Raw genomic sequence first — 26,402 nt, 5'->3', positions numbered from 1 at the left:
TCATCTGCTGATGAGAATATTGGTATCTCTGTTCGTCGGAGTACACGGTCGAAAATTCCCAACACTCGTCTGTGTGATTTTGTGTGTCATACAGCTCGAGTTATAGACCTCGCCTCCTTATCCCCTGCACCACCACTGTCCTCAAGTACACCTTATCCCATAGCTAATTTTGTGACTTGTGCTAATTTTTCTGCAAATCATTCTCGTTTCCTAGCGGCTATTACTACTCTTACTGAGCCCACTAGGTATTCTGAGGCTGTAAAAGACCCCCGTTGGCGTGAAGCCATGGCCAAGGAGATTGACGCTCTCGAACAAAATGAGACTTGGACACTAGCCGATCTTCCTCTGGGCAAAAAGGCTATTGGTTGCAAATGGGTCTACCGCATCAAGTACCATTCTGATGGCAGTATTGAGAGGTGCAAAGCTCGACTAGTTATCCTTGGTAATAACTAGATTGAAGGGGTGGATTATAATGAGACTTTTGCACCAGTTGCTAAAATGGTTTCTATTCGAACTCTCTTAGCTGTTACCGTTGCTCGAGATTGGGAGTTACATCAGATGGATGTACATAACGCTTTTCTTCATGGTGACCTTGCTGAGGAAGTGTACATGCAACTTCCTCCAGGTTTTTCGACTACTTTTTCTGGTAAAGTATGTCGTCTTCGTAAATCTTTATATGGTCTTCGTCAAGCCCCTCGTAATTGGTTTGCTAAGCTTGCTGGTGCTTTGAAATCTTTTGGATTTGACCAATCATATGCCGATTACTCTCTTTTTACATTTGCGCGTCATGATATTTCTATTCATGTGCTTGTTTATGTTGATGACTTGATTATTGCGGGGAATAATACTACTGCTATCTCTGCTTTTAAAGCCTATTTAAGCCGTTGTTTTCACATGAAGGATTTGGGTGTTCTTAAGTATTTTCTGGGCATCGAGATCTCTTGAGAACCTACTAGCATGTTCTTATCTCAACGCAAATACACGTTGGATATTTTGGCTGAAACCGGTCTTCTTGGTGCAAAACCAGCTCGATCTCCTATTGACCAAAATCATCGTCTTGCTCTTGATGATGGTCCTATGTATTCTGATCCTGTACGGTATCGCAGGCTCATTGGTCGCTTAATTTACTTGACTATTACTCGTCCCGAGCTTTGTTATTCAGTTCATGTTCTGGCTCAATTTATGCAATGTCCTCGTGAGATTCATTGGGAGGCCGCTGCTCGTGTCTTGTGTTATCTAAAAGGTCATCCAGGTCAAGGGATTTTCTTACGACGGAATAGTGCTCTTCAACTTATTGCCTATTGTGACTCGGATTGGGGCGCTTGTCCTCTTACCCGTCGTTCTCTTACTGGTTATTTCATTTTTTTGGGTGGTTCTCCCATTTCCTGGAAGACAAAGAAACAACATATTGTCTCTCGTTCTTCAGCTAAAGCAGAGTATCGGTCTATGGCTTTCACTTGTTGTGAATTAACTTGGTTGAAGGCTTTGTTAAAGTCCCTTGGTGTTTCGCATTCTTTACCGATGCATCTTTACTGTGATAGTCAGGCAGCGCTTCATATTGCTGCCAATCCTGTTTTTCATGAGCGCACTAAGCACATTGAAATTGATTGCCACTATGTGCGGGACCAAATCCATGCTGGTAATATTGCTGCTTCTCATGTTCGTACTTCAGAGCAACTTGCAGACATTTTCACAAAGGCGCTTGGTCGACACCAGTTTGAGAATATCCTTTGCAAGTTGGGCATTCGTGATCTTCATGCTCCAACTTGAGGGGGAGTATTGGGAATGTGTGCATGGAGCAGCAACTAACGTGTGCATGGAGCAACTAACATGTGCATGTGCAGTAACTAACGTGTGCATGTGCAGTAACTAACGTGTGCATGTGCAGTAACTGTTGTAATATTCTCTTTGTATAGCATTTGTATTCCATTAGGAATAGAAGGAGTAGCTTTTGTATTCCATTAGGAATAGCAGGAGCATATTTAGGAGACTATTTAGAGATTATGTAACTATCTTTGATTTTGGGTATAGATGTATATATATGAATAACCGTGTAAGATACAAGGGCAATACAGATTTCTTCCGCTCTCACAAACATTTTCACATAATAAAAAATATTTTATATACATATTTGTGAATTTGTAAATAAGTTTTATTTAATATTATATCTATTTTAGTCATTTATATTTTAACAATAAGATTTATTAAACGTATATAACTATTTTTAAAACCTATAATACTTTTAGAAAGAAATTCTATCAAACATTCAATCATTATAGCGCATTATTTCTACCGGACAATTAATAATAATTAATTTAAAAATTACAGTAATATCAAACTAGTCCTAAGTAAGATAATTCAGTTGCCATATCCATACTCAAGTCCTCAAAGTTATAATGTTTAATTGCCCATAAAATAAAACAAAAAAGAGTAGTGGGATAAAAACTTGTGTAAACTAACAGTGGAATCGACTATTGATATTCATTTGGCAGAGTAATGAGAATTTTTATGGGATCACAAGCGGCGCTCACCTTATTATTCGCGTAACTTTTATTAAGAAAACGTGGGTCTCATACTCGCAACTCTGTTAAAAAATGTAAGTAGCTGATATAAATTAAAGTGATGGACTAAATTACACCATTTTTTCTCCGGCATGGAATTTACTTTTGGGGCTGTCGTACGATACTGCAAAGTCTTGCACGCTCCCCAAAGTGATAAAAACACGAGCTCATTTCTCTCTCTCTCTCTCTTCCAAATTCCAATAAAAGTTAATTCCTTCGTCCTTCTTCCCGAAGGATGAAGTAATACAATAATGTTGACCCACAGTGTGAACCAGCCGCAGCTCGATCACTTCAATAATATTTCCCACCTTTGTTGGGAATATATCCCAAACGACGGAGTCGATAAATAACACAAAAAAAAAAAAAAAATCATAACTAATTTTAGTAAACACTAAACTCCAAAGTTTTTTAAATTTCCTATTACTGCTAGATGAATTGACATACTTTTATTTACTACTATACTATTGAAATCAATTGGTCTCTATTTACCTTTCAAAATATTAGAGTAAATGAGGATAGCGTTGATGAAATTATTCATCAAAATTTTTGTTTTCTCAATTATAAATAGAGTTGGTTTGATGTCTTAAATGTGTCCGGAGATAAATTAAAGTATGTCAATTTATGAAAAGAAAATTATCTCTTAATCATTTCAAGAATATCAAAAGTACAAGTAGTCATCACCGGTTTTTTTTAATATCTTAAAATCATCCCAAGTCTTAGTTTTATATCAATCAACTCTTTTCTGATAACTCTATTAAATAAGTATACAAGATAAAAGATTATTTACCCTTACAATCATTTAAGAAGGTAAAAGGGTGTTTTAGGAGGTTTAAGGGGTAAAATAATCGTCTATCTTAAATTCTTTAATGATAACTAACGAATTAACGGAAAAATAACTAATTGATATAAAACTAAAAGTTAAGGTGGCTCAAGATATTATCATAAATTCATAATGCCTATTTGCACTTTTAATAGTCATGAGATAATTTCCTTTTATCAAAAGGAAGGCACCCAAATTTTTTATTTTTTATTTTTTTAAATGATAGAGTTTTCAGCAAAATCGAAATCAATTCTTGACTTATCCTCATCAAGATTGAACTCGAGGGACCAATCAAATAAAGTTGATAAAAAAAAATCATTTAATTAGAAAATTTACATAATTTTAATGACTTTAACTTACAAAATTTTACTCAGAATTCAATAATAACTGCCTAATATACTTCTATAACAATCTCTATAAATTAATAATACTGGAGGCCAACATGCTACAATTAATTTGATTAATTAATGTTCTTTTAATTAATTAATTTTTAAACAATTACTATTGTATTAAGTAATCGAGACTTTACTAACAATTTATTAGGTAAATAAATACCAATGCACAGTTAGGTAAAACCTAAGGCCACCAAATACGAACAGGTAGCTAGTCTACTGCTTTCCCATTGTAATTTTACACAACTTTGCACAAAGGAAAGCTATAGAAAGAACAATAGCCAAAAGCCAAAGAAAAGCATTGACGAAGACAGACATGAACTATTAGCTAGCTAGCATAATTAGGTGGTCGAATCAGCATTCAAAGGTATCTGTTCCCTTGCAAAGACTTGACTTTACTATTGGGTCTACTCATAAAAATTAATAAAAATATCTTTATCAACAGTAAATTTTTCTACTTCTCCAAGAAGTTAGCCTTTCTCCTTATAAGTAAACTTCCACTCCACTGGCAGAAGCCTCATTCACGTACTTTCACTTGTTTTGTGTAATTTGATTCAATTGCAAATTGATTGTGTAGCTCTTGCTTTTCTTTGTTACGTTGTTGAAATTAATCAACAATGGCATTATACGCAATGCCGACGCCGAGAGAACACATAGAGAAGATAAGAAATGAGAAGTTCTTGATAGGAAGTGAAAAGGCGCATCGAATTCTTGAAGAGTTTCATGGAACTGTGGAGCTTCTTTCTGATGAACTCTATTCCAAGGATGTTCACTTTTTTATGGAGCTTGTTCAGGTCAGTTGCATTTCATACTCTGCATTTATTTCTTTTTCTCATTTTTAATTGGATGAAATGACAGCATCACTTCTGGTGAGATGAGAGATTCTCTTGTTTTATTTTTAAAAACACTTGTACAATTATTTTTTTTACTGTAGTGACCAACTTTATTTCATTTGACATAACTATGTACAACAGGAGTCTACATAATCATTATTAAAAATTATAAAATCTTCGTGAATATTTCGTCAAACCTTCCTGTTATTTTTCATCTTCTTTTCAATTTTGCATTTTGATAAATAATGTGAAGACGATGGATACATAACTGATAGCTCTATTATTTGATAAGTGCTAGAGATTTCTGAATGGGAATGAATTTGTTTAATCATTATCCGTACATTCTTTTAAATAAAATTCTATTTCATCATTAGAAAATAGTGTCTTTTTTATGTAAGAGCAGTTAGTCACTTATATAGCCGGTGATTTTTTTTTTTTAAAGTAGTTTTACTCATTTATCATCCAAATCTTGGGAGATAGAGGTTAAAAAATCGATTTACACTTAACTTCTAATCTACAATTATAAATATTTACTAAATATTGTGGTCTAAAAGCTAAAGCCACTAGGAAGCAATACCAAAAGGTACCTTTATCTTTGATTAAGAATTAATACTTTTTTCTTTATAATTATGGCCTGGTTAATTTCACCTCTTTATTGTATAAATACGTTTAATTTAGAGTGGGATGGGATGGAGTCCATGCTAGTTTTTTTAATTAGAGAGAAATTTCTTTCTCTTGTCTTGATGCAAAAAACAGAAATAACAAAATAGAAGCGACATCTCTATTAATTAGTAAAGTCCTCTGCTTTTTGCTTCTGATAAATAATAGTGAAGTCCGCTCATAGATAAAATAGATAAACAGAGCTTGAGTTAACAGATATCTGGATGATGGAAAAAAAAAAAGATTATGCCGCACAAAAAAAAAAAAAAAAAAACTATCGTGTGATATAATCACTTTCAAATTTTAATTACAGTACGGTAATTAACAAAACTGTTTTATTAGACTATATGAACTGGAAACAAATTAAATTCAATGATTAACTCTTATTTGATTAACTCTTATTTGGTTGCTCTAGGGATTGTCTCTGAATTATAATTTGCAATTCAAATATAAATCTTTGATCTTTAAAATAAAATTTAATGATGTTATTAGAAAGTTTTAAAAAATTAAAAATTTAAATCTTTTAAAATGGATAATCCATTAACTCTCACATGAGACAAAAGTTTGTTTTGTGATGCTAGTAACTATTTTATTCCCCCGACTATGCTGTCCATTAAATATTATCATCTTCGGATCATCATGTAGTTCTAGTCCATTTTTTTCCCCTAAAAAAAATGAAGAAATTTTCTTCAAAGAAAGTGAACATCTTTGCAGCATTATTATTATTATTTATTTATCTAATTTTTTGAGGTAAATGAAGTGTTAAAAATTTATGATCACGATTTTAGTACTTGACAAATTGGGATGATGAAGAAAAAAATTAACTCGAATGTCATTTCATTTTCTTCAAAGAAAGTGAACGGCTTTGCATTATTATTATTATTATTATTATTTATCTAATTCTCTGAGCTAAATGAAGTGTGAAAATTTTATTATCATGATTCTAGTGCTTGACAAATTGAGATGATGAAGAAAAAATTAACTTGTATGTCATTTACTTTTCTTCAAAGAAAGTGAACAGCTTTGCATTATTATTATTTATTTACCTAACTCTTTGAGCTAAATGAAGCGTTAAAAAATTATGATCATGATTCTAGGACTTGAGTTTGGCTCTGCTTCTTTATTTACATACATATGTTAAGGATTGATGATAGAGTTGAGTAAATTTACTTGACAGAATGCTGAAGACAATGAGTACGAGGAGGATGTGGATCCATCGCTCGAGTTTGTGATAACATCTCGTGATATAACAGGCACTGGAGCTCCTGCCACGTTGCTCATGTTCAACAATGAAATTGGCTTTTCTGCTAAGAACATTGAGTCGATTTGCAGTTTTGCTAAGTCCACCAAGAAAGGCAACAGAAAACGTGGCTACATTGGTGAAAAAGGTACCCATTATGCACATTGTCTATACCATGACTGTGGTCCTGACATAGTGTGTTTTTTTTTTCACAAAAAAAAAAAATTAACTCTGAAACTGGAATCCTGCAGGCATTGGGTTTAAGAGTGTATTTCTGGTCACTTCTCGGCCTTACATATTCAGTAACGGCTACCAAATAAGGTTCAATGAAGAGCCTTGCCCTGGCTGCGGCCTTGGCTATGCAGTTCCTGAATGGGTTGAGGAGAATCCATCTCTTTCTGACATTCAGAAAGTATATGGTTCAAGCTCTACACTTCCTGCTACAATACTAATCTTGCCATTGAAGCGTGAGAAGGTCGACGCTGTGAAGCAGGAACTCTCAAGGATTCATCCCGAAGTTCTGTTATTTTTATCAAAGATTAAGCAGCTTTCTGTCAGGGAAGATAATGAGGATCCAAGCCGTAATACTGTCAGTGCTATAGCTATCAGCACTGAGACAGAATGTAAGACAAGGAAGAATATCAATGCTGAGTCATACACGCTAGAGCTCTCAGCAAATGGTGACCAGTTTGATGAGGAGTGCAGGTACCATATGTGGAGGCAAAAGTTTCCCGTCAAGCAGGAAAATAAGGCCAAGAGAAGAATGGATATAGAGGAGTGGGTGATCACGTTGGCGTTTCCTAACGGTGACCGGGTCCAGAGAGGAACAACATCTCCTGGCGTCTATGCATTTCTACCAACAGAGATGGTTACCAATCTTCCATTCATAATTCAAGCTGATTTCCTTCTATCATCCTCGAGGGAAACAATACGGTTGGATGACAAATGGAACCAAGGAATTCTGAACTGCGTGCCCTCTGCCTTCGTTGAAGCATTAGTTACATTGGTGACAATGACAGATGCTCGGGCTCCAGTATCTAGTTTGCTTTGGATGTTCAGCTTCTTGCCTGTCAACAGCTCTCCCTATCCTGAGTTGAATGCTGTAAGAGAATCAATTAGAGCGAAGCTTATTGAAAAAGAAATCATTCCAAGTGAATCAGGCACGGATCAGAATTTCTTCTACAAACCCTGCGAAGTGGGAAGGCTGATGCCCCATTTTTGGAACGTTTTGATGAAAGCAAAAGAAGAAAAGGTGAGCTTGAAAAATCTGTCTCACCATGGAATAAAAGTTCTGAATTCTTCATTTGACAAAGAAGAGTATGATCCGGTACTGAATTTCTTGGGTGTGGGACAAGTCAACAGTGATTGGTATTCAAAGTACATCCGAAGCTCTAATCTTGTACTGGGAGTATCGGAGGATGTTTACTTGGAGCTTCTTCTTTTTCTAGCTGAAAATTGGTCTTCCAAATTCAGGAATTCCAGTATTGGCGATATACCCTTGATAAAATATGTGGATTTGGATGGAAATGTGGCTTTGTGCAGTATTAATGCATCTGCCAAGTCTCACAGGACAGTGTGTTTATCGCGTCAGCAGTCTTGGTTGATTGATTGGAATAGAGAATTCAGATGCGTGGCCAATCGTTTTTTTATGCCAATGAGCACATATGATGCTGTTCGATCATCTTCTAAGAAGGACGTGGTATTAGAGTGGCTGCAAGACCAGGTGAAGGTTGTTATCATGACTGTCAATGAGTATGCAGATGTCCTCATTAAACATCTCACTCATGACCGGAGGCTTTCTGTTGCATATGCTCACTTCTTGTATCACTCCTTCTCACAAAAATATCTGTCATCCGGGGAAGTTAATTACTTGTGTGGGCTTATGCCACTTGTGGATAATTATGGGGCTGTGCAGACGTGTAGGTATGGTGTTCTTGTACCTGCAAACCAAAGCAAATGGGCGGAATTGATTGTTTCAAACCCATGGAGTCAAGAGCGCTACGTTGAATTGGGGGAAGATTACTTGCGTCCTGGAAATTTTGCTGGGCAAAGTACACCTGGAAAGCAGTTCATGGATTTCCTGAAGACTCATCTTGAAGCTTCTGATATACCAGATATTTCTCCTCCAAATGCTGGGTTTCCAACTGTCTCTGGCCCACTCACCAAGGAAAATGCATTCTTGCTATTGGATTGGATTAAAAGCCTAAAGTATAAGGGAATTCGCATCCCAGAGAAGTTCTTGACATGCATAAAGGAAGGCTGCTGGCTGAAAATTACTATGAATGGCTACTCTGGTTATAGACCACCATCGCATTCTTTTTTCCCTCATTCATCATGGGGAGACGTTCTACAGAACGGATCGGTGCTTGTTGATATTCCCCTGGTTGACAAGAGCTTTTATGGTGAAAGCATTAACAATTACCTGGAAGAGCTGAAGACTGTTGGAGTCATGTTTGAATTTGCGGAGGCCTGTGAGTTCATTGGAAAGCGTCTTATGTGTCTTGCAGCATCCTCGAATGTTACCAGGGACAATGTGTTTTCAATACTTAATTTTATTAGATTTCTAAGGGGAAAGTGTCTTCCACCAGATAGCTTCATTCAGAGCGTTAAAGATGGATGTTGGCTGAAGACGTCCCAGGGTTACAGGTCACCGGGGAGATCTGTTTTAAATGATCAGGCCTGGAAAACTGCTTCAGAAATTAGTGACATACCCTTCATCGATCAGAACTACTATGGTCAAGAGATCCTTTCCTTCAAAGTGGAGCTCCAGTTGCTTGGCGTTTTAGCTGGTTTCGATCAAAACTACCAGCTCGTTATTGACAACCTGAAATCGCCATCATACTTGAACTATCTCTCAGCTGATGCTGTTCATTTGATACTGGCATGCATTCGCCGTTCAGGATCATCTGAAAAACTTGTTAGAGCACTTGGAAATACCAAATGCTTGAAGACGGATGCTGGATTCAAGTCTCCAGGTGAATGTTTTCTATGTGATCCTGATTGGGGTTGTCTTTTACAGGTTTTCAGTTGTTTCCCAATGATTGATGAAACTTTCTATGGAAGCATCATTGTCTCTTCGAAATGGGAGTTGCGGCAGTTAGGTGTTGTGGTGGATTTTGAGAAGGCTGTTGAAGAATTTGTTCGCCATTTTAAGCTGCAAGCCTCTTCATCTTCAATTTCGAAGGACCATGTTTTGTTATTTCTGTCATGTTACAGACGGCTCAGTGGAATGCGTTGGAAATTTCCTGATGAATTTAAGCGCTGTATAAGTGAGGTAAAATGGCTAAGGACGCGGCAAGGTGATAGTCACATCGGTGATTATAGATCTCCAAGGGACTGCATTCTGTTTGGTCCGGATTGGGAATCTATTTCTCCAATTACACTACTACCTTTCATTGATGACAGTGACCGCTTCTACGGCGATGCCATTCATGAATACAGAAAGGAGCTGAAGAGTATGGGAACTGCTGTAACATTTGCTGATGGTGTGAAGTTTGTAGCTGATTGCCTTCGTATTCCCTCAAATCCCAGCAACATCTCTCCTGAAAATGTATTTTCACTACTGAAATGCATCCGGATGTTGGAAGAAAAGAACATCTCTTTACCTGAGTCTTTTACCAGGCAAGTTTCTCAAAAATGGTTGAAGACACATGTTGGTGACGGTTATAGTAGCCCAAACCAGTGCTTGTTATTTGATCAGCAATGGGAATCATATTTGAAGCAGACAGATGGGCCTTTCATTGACGAGGAGTTTTATGGTTCTGAAATAAAATCCTATCAAAGAGAGCTCAGCGCAATAGGAGTCACTGTTGATATACGAAGAGGTTGTGCATTGCTTGCGTGCCGCCTCGATTACCACACTGACTTTACCGCTATAGTTAGAATTTATAATTATCTGGCTAAGTTCAAGTGGGAGCCTGACGGTGAAGCTGCAGCAAGGATTTGGATCCCGGATGGATGGAGAAGAGGAAAGTGGGTAAGCCCTGAAGAATGTGTGTTACATGACAAGGATGGTCTATTCAGTTCACGGTTGAATGTGTTGGATAAACACTATTACGCAGAGTTACTGTGCTTCTTCTCAAGTGCTTTTAGGGTTAAATCCAATCCTTTGATTGATGATTATTGCAAGCTTTGGAAGGATTGGGAGATTTCAGGACACAAACTGTCTAATGCCGAGTGTTGTGCATTTTGGTGTTGTGCTGTTAAACAGTGTAGTTCAAAGAAAACAGAAGAGCTTGTTGAGCGCTTGGTGAAGCTGCCTGTTAATTCAGGCTCGGATGAGATTCTGTTGCTCGATAAGCGTGATGTCTTCATTGCTGACGACCTTCAGCTGAAGGATATTTTTGAAGATTCTTCTCCTCACTCACTATTTGTCTGGTATCCAAAGCCGAGCTTGCCTGCTTTGCCTCGGACTAAGTTGCTGGGATTATACAGCAAGATTGGTGTTCGCAAAATTTCGGAATCTGTAAAGAAGGAAGAATTATTCTTCAGAGAAGGAGTGGAACTCAAGCAAGTAAATCGGCAGGATTTTCCCATTGGCAAAGTGCTAGTTAAACTCATCCTGGGTTATCTAGCTGATCCCTCTATTCAATTGGAAGCAGAAAAGAGGCATAATGCTGTCAAATGTCTGTTGAACCTGACCATTCTGGAGACTGTAGAACCAATCGCTGTAAGGTACACTTTATCTTTATCATCGGGGAAAATTGCTGCTGAGAGGGGAAGCCAAATGATTCGTTGGGAGAAAGAGAGTGGAGAGCTTTTTGTGCAGAAGATTGACAGGTCTGGTGGGTGCAAAAATCTCATCAAATATGCAACACAATTTGCAGAAATCATATCCAAGGGAGTGCTGTGGGACAGAGAAGATCATGCAAATGCACTTGCTGAGCTTATTAAGTTGGCTTTCCTGGTGGATTTTGATGAAGAAGAAGTCGATTTTCTCATGAAGCACAAGAATATGCAGATTTTCATGGAGGATGAGGAGTTCCTTTCTGCTGCTTTCCCTTCTGAGTAAGTGATACGGATACTGTACTATGCCTATCTTTTATCTTGCTTGGTGTGTACTTTTTATCTTTTTTCAATATAATATATTATGGTTTGCGCTTTTTTAAATGAACGTGTAAGAATGGATCAGTTGCTACTTGCTGATCCAAATTAGTATAAAACTTCCCAGTATTGTAATTTTATTTTGTGCTTTTTAAATACATCTATTGACACTGCATGTTTCTTTATGGGTCTTGCTTTATCTCTGTTTCTTCCTTTCTCCTTCCTCCATGTGCATCAGTACACTACATGTGCATAAAAATCCAACAATGGCTATAATCATAAAATTGATCTAAAGGTCTCAAGTTTATTATTGATCAAATGTTGAGTCATCCAACATGTCAACACCCATTTCTTATTCATGCCACATCATCAACTGATTCAAAGGCCTCTTGCTAACAAGTTGTGGTGGCGAGTGGTTCACTTAAGCATTTTGTCAGGCACTCGATTCATTGTATCAAACACCTGATTCTTGTCTAACAATGTGTTGTGTAACTCAATAGCTTTTACCAGCCTGCAAGGATCCTGTGCTAACCAGCCTTACAGACTTTGTAATGGGAGTTGGTTTTGACCCCTGAAAAGGATGACTCTGTTAATGGGTCCAAACTCATGACAACTCAGCATGCCACGTCAACATGGTCCTAACTACATTAACTGATTTTCGAATTCATTCATTAATTTACACTTTACAGTAACGCTGTTGTTTTATATTATTTTAATTAACATCGGTTTATAATAATTACTAAATATCTTCATCGGCCCCATTACCACATTGATGCTAGAGGCCATTGGTCACCTACATCTGGTACAGCTAAGTCATTTAAAAACTTTACACTATATATTTGTTTGTTTAATGCTATCTTTGTTGCATTTAAGAATTAAATGTGTTAGAAGTGGATATTTTCCTTCTGGAAGAAGAGAGAATTTCTACTTTTCAAGCTCATACCATTCTTTTCTTAATATTGGTTCTTGTATTTTCTAGTTACCATGATGCCTAATGTCTAGTGTGTGACATTTATATTCTAATGCCCTGATCTGACTATACAATTCTACATTAGTACTTTCTAATGCAATTATTTTTTGTCTACACACTGAACTTTACTGCCTTTAAGAGTGTCGTACAATAATGGCCGTCTTTCCCCTTCACAAAGTATAATTAAAAACACTAGCTCCTTTTTCTCTCTCTTCCAATAATGCAAATTTGATTTCTCCACCCTTTACGAAGAGTAGTTTAATGTTGATGGATTATATGAACTGACTAGAACTCGAACTAAAAAAAATGGATCACAAAATTCACATCAATGATATTTATGACGTTCCTTGGAGTTGGAGATATGAGAAGAAATTATGTTGCAACCGGAGTAACTTACATTATAAAATTGAAAAACTAGATGCTTAAAAATTTTAAGTTCATTCTGTTTCAGTATTCATAGATCCTTGACTGTACTTAGCAACTGGAGATTTCAATGAAATTATTTAAACTCATCAAAGTATTATGTAAACCCAATTTTTAATAAAAAAAAATTTACTACTAAAATGCCTAAAATGTATATTACTAATAAAGCCAAGATAATAAAGTTAAATGAAAGTGTTTTATTTTGTAAAAATTTTTAATCAAATTTTCAATGCATTTAATGTAATCATCTCCCTTAAATCCAAAATTTATTATATTTTATTCTAAATCGATTAATTAAAAATGCACATGGCCAAAATTTTTTTTACTAATGGAGTGCTGTTAATCAACATTGTAATTAAGTTTCTATGGCTAATCATGCTTCCTACACAAAAGGTACAGAGAATTAGGAAATGTTTTTCAACAGAATTTGGGGTAGGAAAAGCTAAACCTATTTAGAACAATGAATTTGGGGCAGATGGGGTACCTCACTGGTTTGTTGTGTGCGGTGCGGTGTATCTGAAATTTGGGGGAGGTGAGAAGGGGAGAGGGAGTGGTAACAATGGTGAAAGGTCAAAATCAAGAGAGGTGTCTTTCAAAATGAGCTACACACCTACAAAACAGTGAAATAGAGGTTAGAGGTGAAGCTGGGGTACCCCGGTGTTCACATTTCGACGCTCAAGTTAGCAAATTCAAGCTTTTATGGCAAAGAGAGCTGGTTAGCCCTCTGTAAATTAGGGTTTAAGGTTAAAGAAAACCTATTTTTTGGAGTGTGAGTGTTAATGGTGAGTGAGAACATGATGGAGAATGAAACCTAGGCACCTTTATATATGGAGTACCTCAGTTGCCACGTGGCGTACCCTTTTTGGTTAACATCCTTTTACCTTTTTATGATTTTTGGGCCGTTATGTGCATGTTCGCGGCGTATCTCATCCTTTGGAAACGTGGCGCATGCTGGAGAGTGGTCCAGGGTACCTCTGCAGTAGCTGTCGGGTAGGCGGCTGAGGACCACTATCCTTGGGACAATGTCCTTCACTTTTTGCAGAGGTAGCAGGCGGCTGTCGCCCCCTTTTGATACGACGTTCTTAATTCCTAATTCTAACAAAATTGAATAATATCTTTTAAGAGGTGGAGACGTTTCTCATGGCGGATATTTTCGGAGGATTCTCTTGCATCTGATTTGCCGGGTACCTCGAGTTACGTGGGGTACCTCAATTTATGTGGGGTACCTCTATTTATGTGGGGTACCTCTAATTGTGCGGGGTACCTCAATTTGTCCGGGGTACCTTAAATCATGCCGGGTACCTCGGATCGTGCAGGGTACCTTAGATTGTGCTGGAGTCATTCCATTTATTGACACATGGCGCTTTACTGCCTTTCCTATTTTTCCCTCAAACAACATCCCCTTAGTTTCTTTTTGGCGAGAAGTATTGGAGGCAAAAGAAACTCATTGTATGAGTGACACATGGCGATGCGTCTGGACCGGGGATACCTTGCTTAGTTTCTTCCTTTGACTGAACTTAGTTTCTTCTCTTTGTCTTTTCCTTTTCTCGTTTTTTTTTTGACGATGGGAACGAACAATTGTCTTCATGTCTCTTTCTCTTTTTTCTTAGGAAGTGGCAGTCGTCTGACAAGCAGTTTGAATTTTAAAAATATCAATCTCACGCAAACATCCCTTACCTCCTTTCTTATATAGTGTGTTCTGTCAGGTTGAATTAAAAACCCCTGACATGAATGTCAATCTTCTCTCATTTATTTTGAAAATCCCCAAACGATCTCCCAAAAGTTGATTATCTCCAGTGGCCTTCTTCTTTCAAAATTTCTTCTCTTTTCCTGACTACATCAATATTGCTCACAGGTAAAAAATTTCTTCTTTACTCGTTTTTTTTTTAGCCTGGTCGTCTTCCCTAGGCTTATTCTATCTGTTCACTTCCCTTTTTTTTTTTTATCTCCTTCTTCTTCTCGTGTTTTCTCTCTTCTCTTTTCTTTCTTCTTCTTCTTCTTTATTTCTTCTTTTTTTTTTCTTCTTTCTCTTTCTCTCTCGGCCGGCGTTCATCTGGTGCATTTTCCAGCGTGGATCTCGGCTGTTGCAGTGGCGGTTTTGGCTCCAGATCTGGTCGGTTCAAGGCGATTTTTCGACGACTCACGGCGAGATCTAACCCGGCGGTAGACACGATAACCCCCTTCCCTTGTGTCTTCATTTTATCCTTGCTTTCTCTCTTTTCTTTTTCCTTTTCTTCTCTCTTTTTCGTTTCGGCCGGTGTTCTTCTTGGCGATTTCTAGCGTTGGTTTGGTGGCTGCAGCCATGGCAACCGGTGTTGGTTCGGTGGTTGCAGCTCTTTCCCCCGCGTCGGTTTGGTTTGGTGGCTGCAACTTCTCCATTTTTCTCTTTTTTTTTTTGGCCGGTGTCCTCCTTTGCATTTTTCCGGAGTCGGTTCTCGGTGGTTGCAGTCATGGCAACCGGCGTTGGTTCTTGGTGGTTGTAGCCATTCGTTTTTCATTTTACTTATTTATAAATAATTACATATATTTAAGCTTATTTTTGGTTTTTATACTTGCATATTTTTACCTACTGTTTTTGGTTGCCTGCAGCTTCGTCTCCCCAACGATTATCAATCCCGATCTGCCGAGTTGGTGAATCACAGGTATCTCTCCTCGTTTCTCCTCCTTTGGCGCATTTACAGTGGCACTATTTTGCATACTCTGAGGAAATTTTATTTTTATTTTTGTTTTTGTTTTATTTTTGTGGTTGGTGTTTGCATTTGGTAGTTGATGTGTGGTGGGTGGTGCTTGGTATGAATATGTTGTTGTTTGAGGAACTTGTGGCTCGTTGGATGTGTTGTTGGGGGCTTGTGGATGTGTTGTTGGGGAACTTGTAGCTTGTTGGATGTGTTGTTGGGGGAAAGCAGATGGGCAAGAAACATACGAGACCAATGAGGAAGCGTCGTGCAGTTGCGGCTAGTAGGGTTGACAGCCCTCCTGCGGGTTCTCCTTCCCATATCTCCATTAGCGAGGGGGATAGGTCCCCCCTAGTACCTCTAGGAGTTGTAACTCTCGTTCTGAGCTCCCTCCCTCTAGGAGTACTCCTCGTGTCAGCCCACGCTTTCCCAGTAAACGGCCAACCCCCCATCCTCAAAAGAAGGGTAGGTCATCCAAGCCTAAGGCTCCAGCTCGTTCCTCAGATCGGCCTCCCAAATCTCCCCCTGCCACACCTTCAAAATCTGGCAGCCTTTTTTCCCTAGGTACTAGGAGGGCTACTGATAACTCTATGAAATGAGAGTTATTATGGCAATTCTAGATTTAAATCAAGATCACTTAGAGAATAAATGATGTGTTTTTATTGCATTTTTGTTATATTTTGCATAAGCATTCATTTTAGTTTAGTCTTAATAAGTTTTGCTTGATTTAAAGTAATTCGTGCTCAAATTGTGTGCATAATTGTAGGTTTCCAGAAGCTTATAATTCATGGAAGGAATGCTGATGCAATAGGTTGGCAAAAAGGAGGAAGAACATGGCTATAAAAGAATTGAAATAAATCTGGAACAGTGCAGTTGCTGTAGCCGTTGCTGTAGCAACCATTACTGTAGCCGTTGCTGTAGCAATCCTGGAACAACGACAGAGAAAATTTCGTGCGGAATACTTGTAGAATTGCGATCTACAGTTTCCTAATCTGACTTATGCGTGCCCTAGGCTTTCGTTTACCCTAATTTTCAACTATAAAAGAAGCACACATCATACGAGTTAAAGGGAGCCGTCACCCAAGGAGAAAAACACAAAGAAACAAAAGAAAAACAAGATTCAAGAGAGAGATTGAAGGCTACACAAGAGGAAAAATTGCAGAGATCAAATGGGAGCTCAATCCTTCTCATTTCTTCCATTGTTTTCTCGTTTTCTATTTATTTATGGGGATGTGTTTCATGGCTGAAACTTTGTTCTTTATTTTTATTTTACAAACCATGAACTAAATTTATTTGTGGTTGAGTGATAAACAATCTTGATGGTTTATTGACTGAATATATGTGTTGCTGCATGTTTGGTGTAGCAGTTTATTTTGATAGTATTTATTTTTATTCATTATTTCGGTTGATCACCCATTTAATGATACAAGTTAGGAGAGAGTTGCAAAAGGGCTTATCTTAGTGGAACATATTAGAACAATACTTAATCTTAAATTGAGTTTCCCGGATTGAGTTTTACTTGAGTCCCAAAAGGGCCATGCTTGATTTAAGATTAGTGATGAACTAGACATAAGGATTCACCTTGTAGGGTAAATAGAACCTAAGCGTGTAATGCTATATCTTATGTTGGCATAACAACTGATCACTGTTAGGTTGCATATAGATATAAGATATCCAACATGCGACGGCTGATGATACATAAGGATTCTGCCCAGTGCTGTAGCAAATACTGCAACAACCGAGCCAACCATTAGAAAATAGTCAAGACCATTAAGAGATTTTATTCACTCAACTACTCTATATTCTCATTAATTTTATCCTTGAGATTGTCGTGATAATTTACTTTGTTGCATTTTATTTATTGTATTTTTATTTTAATTAGTACATTAGTTTCATTAATTGTTTATTTTATTTTAGCACAAAATCTGTACTGTTAAGATTGCTGTAGCAAATCTGATAACATCAATCCTTGTGGAGACGATCTTGAATACTCATCACTTTATTACTTGTTGTGTACACTTGCACATTGACACCAATAACATTAGTATTTATACACCAATAAGTTTTTGGCACCGTTGCCGGGGACTGATTGTTAATTGTGATTTGAGAAATTTGTTTTAACGGTGCTAATTTTTTTATTTTATTTTAATTTGTTTATTTTGTTGACATAGGTGATCTAGCAACCCTTGCATGCCCAAATATAAATCTGTTGACTTCCAGTTTGATCCAGAAATTGAAAGAACTGCAAGGAGATTGAGAAGAGAGCATCGGGAATTACAAGCTGCTGTAGCAATAGATAATTTGCAAGATTTGAGAAACTTGAACCGTAGAGAGGGGACACAACCTGTCAATATACATGAAGGTTTGAATGGACAATGTGTTCAAAGGCAACGAGGGAACAACAACATTATTCACATGGCGAACGATAGAGACAGAGCCATTCGAGACTACGCAGTGTTGACTCCTCAAGCCATACATTCGGGAATAGTTAGACCCGACGTTCAAGCTGACAATTTTGAACTCAAACCCATGATGTTTCAGATGCTTCAAACGGTGGGGTAATTTAATGGTTTGCCATCCGAAGATCTTGATCTACACCTTAAGTTATTTTTGGAAGTAAGTGGTGCTTTCAAGATTGCTGGAGCATCGCAAGAAGCATTGAGACTCGGACTTTTCCCATTTTCTTTGAGAGATCGAGCAAGAGTATGATTAAATTCTCTACCACTAGATTCTATCACTACATGGAATGATTTGGCTGATAAATTTTTTATGAAATACTTCTCGCCAACCAAGAATGCAAAGTTGAGGAACGAGATCACATCTTTCCATCAACTTGAAGATGAGAGCTTGTGTGATGCATGAGAGAGATTTAAGGAGTTACACATGAGATGTCCTCATCATGGTATTCCTTGCTGCATACAGTTGGAAACTTTCTATAATGGTCTCAACCAAAGCACTAGATTGATGGTGGACGCTTCAGCAAATGGGGCATTGTTATCTAAGTCTTACAATGAGGCTTATGAAATTTTGGAGAGGATATCCAACAATAACTATCAGTGGCCATCAACCAGACAAGCTGCAGCAAGAGGAACAGCAGGAGTTCATAACGTAGATGCCTTGACAGCATTGTCAGCCCAAGTAACTTCATTAACAAAGATTGTAAAGGCTATGACTACTGCTCCAGCAACTGTTAACCAAATATCTGATATGTCTTGCGTTTATTGTTGAGAAGGGCATTTATTCGACAATTGTCCTGGGAATCCAACTTCAGTCAATTATGTGGGCAGCTTCAATAGACAGAACCAGGACAATCCATATTCAAACACTTACAACCCTGGATGGAGACAGCACCTGAACTTTTCATTGAGTAATCAGAATCAACCTGCTGTAGCATTTAATGGACAAAACAGACTTGCTCAACCTAGTGGATTTTATCAGCAAAATCAAGAGCAAAGAAGCATCAACAATGATCAACTCAGCTCCCTTGAAGGTTTGATTAAGGATTATATTGTGAAGAATGAAGCAGTTGTCCAAAGTCATATTGTATCGTTGAGAAACTTGGAAAATCAAATTGGACAGCTTGCTACAGCATTGAGTAACAGACCTCAAGGTAGTTTACCCAGTAATACAGAGGGCCTAAGAAGAGAAGGAAAAGAGCATTGCAAAGTGATTAACTTGAGATCTGGAAAAGATGTTCATAGTCCCGTTGGTGTACCAAAAAGAAGAGCTGAGCCCATTTCAATCCAGAAAGAAACTCAAATTGAAAAAGAACCACAATCCTCCACTTCACAGCACACTGGTGAGAGCAGTCAAACTGCAGCATTTGCCGAAAATGATGATCCAACAACTGTGGATAACGAGGCTACAGCACCAACCCATAACATGGCAAAAGAGAAGCAGCCTGCACAACCTACTGCAGCACAACAGTTTAGACATCCACTACCATTTCCTTAAAGGTTTCAGAAGCAAAAAACAAGACAAGCAGTTCAGCAAAATCTTGGGAGTGCTAAAACAACTACATATCAATATTCTTTTTGTGGAAGATCTAGAGCAAATGCCAAATTATGCGAAATTTTTGAAAGATATATTGACAAAGAAAAAAAGACTTGGAGAATTTGAGACAATTGCTCTAACACAAGAGTGTAGCCGAATACTTCAGAGTAAGATACCGCAGAAGATGAAGGATCCAGGAAGCTTCACAATCCCTTGCTCCATAGGCACTAAATACAGTGGCAAAACACTTTGTGATCTGGGGGCTAGCATCAATCTCATGCCTTTATCAGTGTTTAAGCAATTGGGAGTTGCTGAATGTAGACCAACAACAGTGACTTTACAACTTGCTGACAGATCTCATGCATATCCAGAATGAAAGATTAAAGATGTGTTGGTGAAGGTGGATAAATTTATTTTTCCGGTGGATTTCATTATGCTAGACTTTGAGGCAGACAAAGAAGTGCCAATCATTCTAGGGAGACATTTCTTAGCCACGGGAAAGACTTTAATTGATGTTCAAACAGGAGAATTAACCATGATGGTGAATGACCAGTAAGTTACATTTAATGTGCTGGACGTCATGAAGAGTCCCGATGAGATTGAAGATTGTAATTTTATCAGTATTGTGGACTTTGTTGTAGCAAAGAGATTACACAGTTACTGCAGTAAGGAAGAAATCAATGTTGTAACATTTGATGAACTTGATAATAAAGATCGTGGAGCAGTTAACATAGCATGGTCAGGGGAGAAGCAACCCTTTAGAATTGACGAGCAAATCCAGCAAAGGGTACTCACTCCAGACCAACAAGAATTTAAGGTTAATGGGCCGAGAGTGAAGCACTATATGGGAGATGATGTGAACAACCTAAAGAAGGATTAGTTCTTGAAGGATCCAGGTTGAGGAAACAAGAAAGGACATGTTGAAAGACCTAAAATCAAGTGCTAATTAGGAGGCAACCCAATAAGGAAAGTTGTTTCAAGGCATTGAATTTAGCTTTTAAATTATTTAATTTGTCTTTTTGTTATTTTAAGTGTGCATCTAATTTTTTTTTATGTCTTTGTGTTAAATTACAGCAAGCAAAAAAAAAACGAGAAAAAAAGAGCAGGAAGGAATTGCTGCAGCATCACTTACAACATGACATATAACAAAAGATTCTCAAACAACAGAGGCATTTCTTACTTTTGCAGCAGTAAATAGATTGATCAAATTTTATGATAAGGAGTGTTTGAGAAGTGGATCAAAGAAGAAGTGACCCTTTACAACTTGTGCTACAGCAGTGCTTCCAGCAACAGGGCAGTACCCTTAACCGCTAGTTTATTTTACTTCTTACTGCAAAACTTTTCTTTCATTTAGTTTTAATTTTCTAATTCATTTTGCATGTCCTTTTATTTAGTGTATGCATGTCTGGTTTATGTGGTTTTGTTTTGTGTGGTTGTGAGGATATAACACCACTCAAGTTTGGGGGGGTTGCGTTTCTGAGTGCATGTGTTTATGCTTGTGTTGTGTGAAGCTCTGTTATCTAATATTTGTGTATGGATTTGAAAACATAATGAAGATAAATTGAGTATTATTCAGTATTTATGAGAAAGCCAAGTAGAGATAGTTATAGATGGAGATTGAACTTCTGTCCCGACACTTAGACTTTGGTTGAGTTTTATGAGAATACTGTAGCAGAGCCAGGAAAACTAAAAAAAAAGAGTAGAAAATATCTCAAGTTTGGGGGAAAAGTTTTGTTGGACTGTGCCTGTTATTAAATAAATTCTGCTCCAATGGTTTAAGTTGCTGAGTAACCAGGGTTGAGTATGCACCCCATATGCAAACTTGAGTCCAAAGGCAACACGAGCTACGAACAGTGCTGTAGCAAGTATAAAAAAAAAGAGAAAAAAAAAGCAAAAAAAATGATGATAAAGAGGTCCGCTACCTAGGATACTAAGTAACATGGTCTGTTCATGAGGCCCATGTTTAGCCTTGAGTTAAAGGTGTCCAAAGGTATGACCTAGCTATAACATCCTAAATGCTCTGTTGTAGCAACTCTGACATGTATTTTAAATGAGTAATTGGGTGTTGTCATTACAAGTGATAGGCATTCACATGAAAGCTCAATGTTGCATTGAAGGGTTTAACTGAAAAAAAAATTATTATTATTGTGGTAGCATAGTTTGAATATAATTGTGAGTTCTGCTCCCCTATATGTGAATATATTTGTGTTCTACCTCTGAATTGTATACAAAGTTTGTGCAATGCTGTAGCACCTCTGGAATTTGATCAAAGTGGCAAATACACACTTTGGACAGAATGAAGCATAAGTCTAGAACTGAACTACTATGGCAATTTTGTATGATTAAGAGTGTGATCTGAGGGTGGAAGAATCCTTGCAAATTTGATGACAGAGTTAAGTTATTTGTTGCATGATTGTGTGATTACAGAGTGAGTGTTGTTGTCATTACTTGAGGATAAGTAACGATTTAAGTTTGGGGGTGTGATAACTCTATGAAATGAGAGTTATTATGGCAATTCTAGACTTAAATCAAGATCACTTAGAGAGTAAATAATGTGTTTTTATTGCATTTTTGTTATATTTTGCATAAGCATTCATTTTAGTTTAGTCTTAATAAGTTTTGCTTGATTTAAAGTAATTCGTGCTCAAATTGTGTGCATAATTGTAGGTTTCCAGAAGCTTATAATTCATGGAAGGAATGCTGATGCAATAGGCTGGCAAAAAGGAGGAAGAACATGGCTATAAAAGAATTGAAATAAATCTGGAACAGTGCAGTTGCTGTAGCCGTTGCTGTAGCAACCATTACTGTAGTCGTTGCTGTAGCAATCCTGGAACAACGACAGAGAAAATTTCGTGCGGAATACTTGTAGAATTGCGATCTACAGTTTCCTAATCTGACTTATGCGTGCCCTAGGCTTCCGTTTACCCTAATTTTCAACTGTAAAAGAAGCACACATCATAAGGATTAAAGGGAGCTGTCACCCAAGGAAAAAAACACAAAGAAACAAAAGAAAAATAAGATTCAAGAGAGAGATTGAAGGCTACACAAGAGGAAAAATTGCAGAGATCAATTGAGAGCTCAATCCTTCTCATTTCTTCTCTTGTTTTCTCATTTTCTATTTATTTATGGGGATGTGTTTCATGGCTGAAACTTTGTTCTTTATTTTTCTTTTACAAACCATGAACTAAATTTATTTGTGGTTGAGTGATAAAAAATCTCGATGGTTTATTGACTGAATATATGTGTTGCTGCATGTTTGATGTAGCAGTTTATTTTGATAGTATTTATTTTTATTTATTATTTCGGTTGATCATCCATTTAATGATACAAGTTAGGAGAGAGTCGCAAAAATGGCTTATCTTAGTGGAACATATCATAACAATACTTAATCTTAAATTGAGTTTTCTGGATTGAGTTTTACTTGAGTCCCAAAAGGGCCATGCTTGATTTAAGATTAGTGATGAACTAGACATAAGGATTCACCTTGTAGGGTAAATAGAACCTAAGATTGTAATGCTATATCTTATGTTGGCATAACAACTGATTACTGTTAGGTTGCATATAGATATAAGATATCCAACATGCGACGGCTGAGGATACATAAGGATTCTGCCCAGTGCTGTAGCAAATACTGCAGCAACCGAGCCAACCATTAGAAAATAGTCAAGACCATTAAGAGATTTTATTCACTCAACTACTCTATATTCCATTGATTTTATCCTTGAGATTGTCGTGATAATTTACTTTGTTGCATTTTATTTATTGTGTTTTTATTTTAATTAGTACATTAGTTTCATTAATTGTTTATTTTATTTTAGCACAAAATCTGTACTGTTAAGATTGCTGTAGCAAATCTGATAACATCAATCCTTGTGGAGACGATCTTGAATACTCATCACTTTATTACTTGTTGTGTGCACTTGCACATTGACACCAATAGCATTAGTATTTATACACCAACAGCTACTTTGGAGGATTTAGAACAAATTAGAGCCAAATACAATATTCCTCTTTCTGTTCAGCTTAGGGTACCCCATGTGGATGAGCGACCTGAGTGTCCGAAGTCTGATGGGATTGCTCTCCATATTGACCTCTTTGATCTAGGACTCCGCCTACCCCTCCAACCTTTTTATATGAGAATGTTCAGTTATTTGGGAGTAGCTCTGGGGCAGCCGTCCCTTCCGGGGTGGAGGACGCTTACGGGCTTACATGTGTTATGGTTGGAGGACTTGAAGCGCGACATTTCTATTCGGGAGTTGAGGGGCCTTTGCCAATTCAAAAAGCCTAAGGGTCTCAGTATTGCTTACTTCTCGGCTTGGGGTGATCATGGCCATATTGTTGAGGGGAACCCTGCCTTGAAGAAGGGTTACAGAAATGGATGGTTTGTTGCTGAGGGTAGTGGGGGACAGAGACTCTAGGTGAAAAGGGCAACCCCGTGGAGGTTCCCAGTTCCTTCAATGTAGACTGTAAGTATCTCCCTTACTTACGGTTCTTTATCGTAATCTTTCACATGAATATCTCGCTAACCTTGGGTTCTTTATGCTTTTGCAGGTGTGACATGGGCTAAAGGATCATGCCTAGTTCAGGAGGTGGGGAGAGAGGCGAAAAAGTTTGTGGATAGGCTTCGAGGTGCACAAAGGGGTAGTGATGTGCTAGAGGAGAGCATATTACAGAGAGTGGGGTTGATTGACCGAAGTCCTTCACCTGCTTCTGGGGGTGACTCATGTATGATTCGGGTGTCGTGGAGTACCCTATTATTATCTACGGGACTGGGGTACCCCGTTATCACCGCATTCTTTATTTTGCTTCCCCGCTTATCATTTCCTATTTTTGCTTTTGTAGTACTTAGTACTTATCCGACTAACATAACTTTTGTGCATTGGGTGCAGTTATGGAATCGGCGGGTGATGTTTTTGATGCCTTTTTTCAAGCGGTAGTGGGCGGTGCTTCCGGATCTCATGATTCGGCGATACCCCAGAAAAGTTCCCGGCCGCCTCGAGCTCCCGGACCAAAGGGGAAATCCCAGGGTACCTCCCACAACGGGTCGAAGGGTACCTCTCGCTCGAAGAAGAGAAAATTCAGGCTGGTTTTCGCTTTTCCCGAGGAGTTGCGTGAAGGTGATCTAGACCCAGCTTCCAACAAGGAGGTTTTGCACTTGGCTTGCTGTTTCTACTACTCTGCTGAAAATGTTACCTCCGAGGTCGCTGAAGAGACAAACAAGATGAGTTTGAGCCAGCGCTATGGTCAGACACTCAGGGCTACCCAAGAGGTAGGCTTTACTGGGGTACCCCGGGTGTACCCATTCATTTTTTACTTATTTATTCATATTGCCATACACATATATTTAACATGTATTTTACGATCTGTAGGCATCCTTTCTCCTCAGCCACTGCCTTCCAGACCTCGACTCCCTTATAGCCACCCAGTCAGAGGTCGACAAGTTGAGGGGTGAGCTCCAAAGTCACCAATCTCACGAGGACGAGCTTGCTCGAGAAGTCAAGACTTTGCAGGAACGCATTACTGGCCTTTCTGGAGAGAAAGCTTGAGTGAAGAAGGATTGCGACGAGTTGAGGGCCACAAACGAGGATCTGTTATCCCGACAAAAGACGATGGCGGAGGATGCATTCTCACTTATCATGACGGAGGTGTGGAGCGTGGATTCGGACTTGGAGGTACCCCGTGCGCAGAAATTTGTCAACAAGGCCACGATTCTGAAGACGATTGCGGAGAGGAAGTCTTCCCATGCACGGTCGGGTACCCCTTCCGGGTCACCTAGGGTACCTCGGCGCTTCAGTCGTTGCCTGGCTCCGATGGCCATACTTCGGCTGCTCATATTCCGGGTACCTCAGAGTCCTCTGCTGATCGCCCTCTGGAGACGGATGGTGGGGATGGCGTTCCACCCTCGGTGTAGCCTTTTCACTGTGCTCTTATTTTTTAGATCTATCCACATTTTGCTATTTGGAACTTGTTTATTTCTTTTTGGTTTCTTGAGATATTCTGTATTATTGGGACTTCTCTTTTATTATGATACCATGCCACCGAGCCCTCTTGTACTTTGTATTTTTGTTATTCTACAAATGAATGCTTGACTAAACTGTTATCTTGTAAATTTTCAGGGTATCTCTCATTTTTCTTTTTTTTTGAAATGGGGTACCCCCGGTACCTTAACAAATATTCGACATCAAGCGCCTGCTGGTTTATACAGATCGGCGAATTTGGTGCATGCCCTTCGCGGCAACCATGGCGGATTTCCCATAAATAGGTAATTAAAACATCATCGCGACATCTCGATCAAAAATTGAAAGTGCACAATTGGTCCAACCAATCAATTTCTTATTTTTTCGAAGCTCTCTCTGAATTTTTGAATAACTTACTGTTGGTGTATAAATACTAATGCTATTGGTGTCAATGTGCAAGTGTACACAACAAGTAATAAAGTGATGAGTATTCAAGATCGTCTCCATAGGGATTGATGTTATCAAATTTGCTACAACAATCTTAACAGTGCAGATTTTGTGCTAAAATAAAATAAACAATTAATGAAACTAATGTACTAATTAAAATAAAAACACAATAAATAAAATGCAACAAAGTAAATTATCACGTCAATCTCAAGGATAAAATAATGAGAATATAGAGTAGTTGAATTAATGAGAATATAGAGTAATTGAGTGAATAAACTCTCTTAATGGTTTTGACTATTTTCTAATGGTTGGATCGGTTGCTGCAGTATTTGCTACAACACTGGGCAGAATCCTTATGTATCCTCAGCCGTCGCATGTTGGATATCTT

General features: G+C 38.0%; 1 protein-coding gene and 1 non-coding gene across 2 annotated transcripts; one reads left to right on the top strand and one right to left on the bottom strand.

Moving 5' to 3' along the window:
• The first annotated feature begins 4,248 nt into the window (after positions 1–4,248).
• On the top strand, positions 4,249–11,717 carry LOC18043724. Its single transcript, XM_006436849.2, has 3 exons — positions 4,249–4,567; positions 6,444–6,654; positions 6,758–11,717. Exons 1-3 carry the CDS (start codon positions 4,391–4,393, stop codon positions 11,515–11,517), a joined length of 5,148 nt encoding a protein of 1,715 aa, XP_006436912.1. The 5' UTR covers positions 4,249–4,390; the 3' UTR covers positions 11,518–11,717.
• A 6,699-nt stretch (positions 11,718–18,416) lies between these two features.
• LOC112099429 lies at positions 18,417–18,523 on the bottom strand. Its single transcript, XR_002906231.1, has one exon. It is a non-coding gene; the product is annotated as a small nucleolar RNA R71 (small nucleolar RNA).
• Between the last annotated feature and the right edge of the window lie 7,879 nt (positions 18,524–26,402).

Source organism: Citrus clementina, unplaced genomic scaffold (assembly GCF_000493195.1).
Source record: "Citrus clementina cultivar Clemenules unplaced genomic scaffold, Citrus_clementina_v1.0 scaffold_4, whole genome shotgun sequence".
Lineage (NCBI taxonomy): Eukaryota > Viridiplantae > Streptophyta > Magnoliopsida > Sapindales > Rutaceae > Citrus > Citrus x clementina.
The sequence above is the reverse complement of the archived record's forward strand: the minus strand, read 5'-3'. Positions and strand labels throughout refer to the sequence as shown.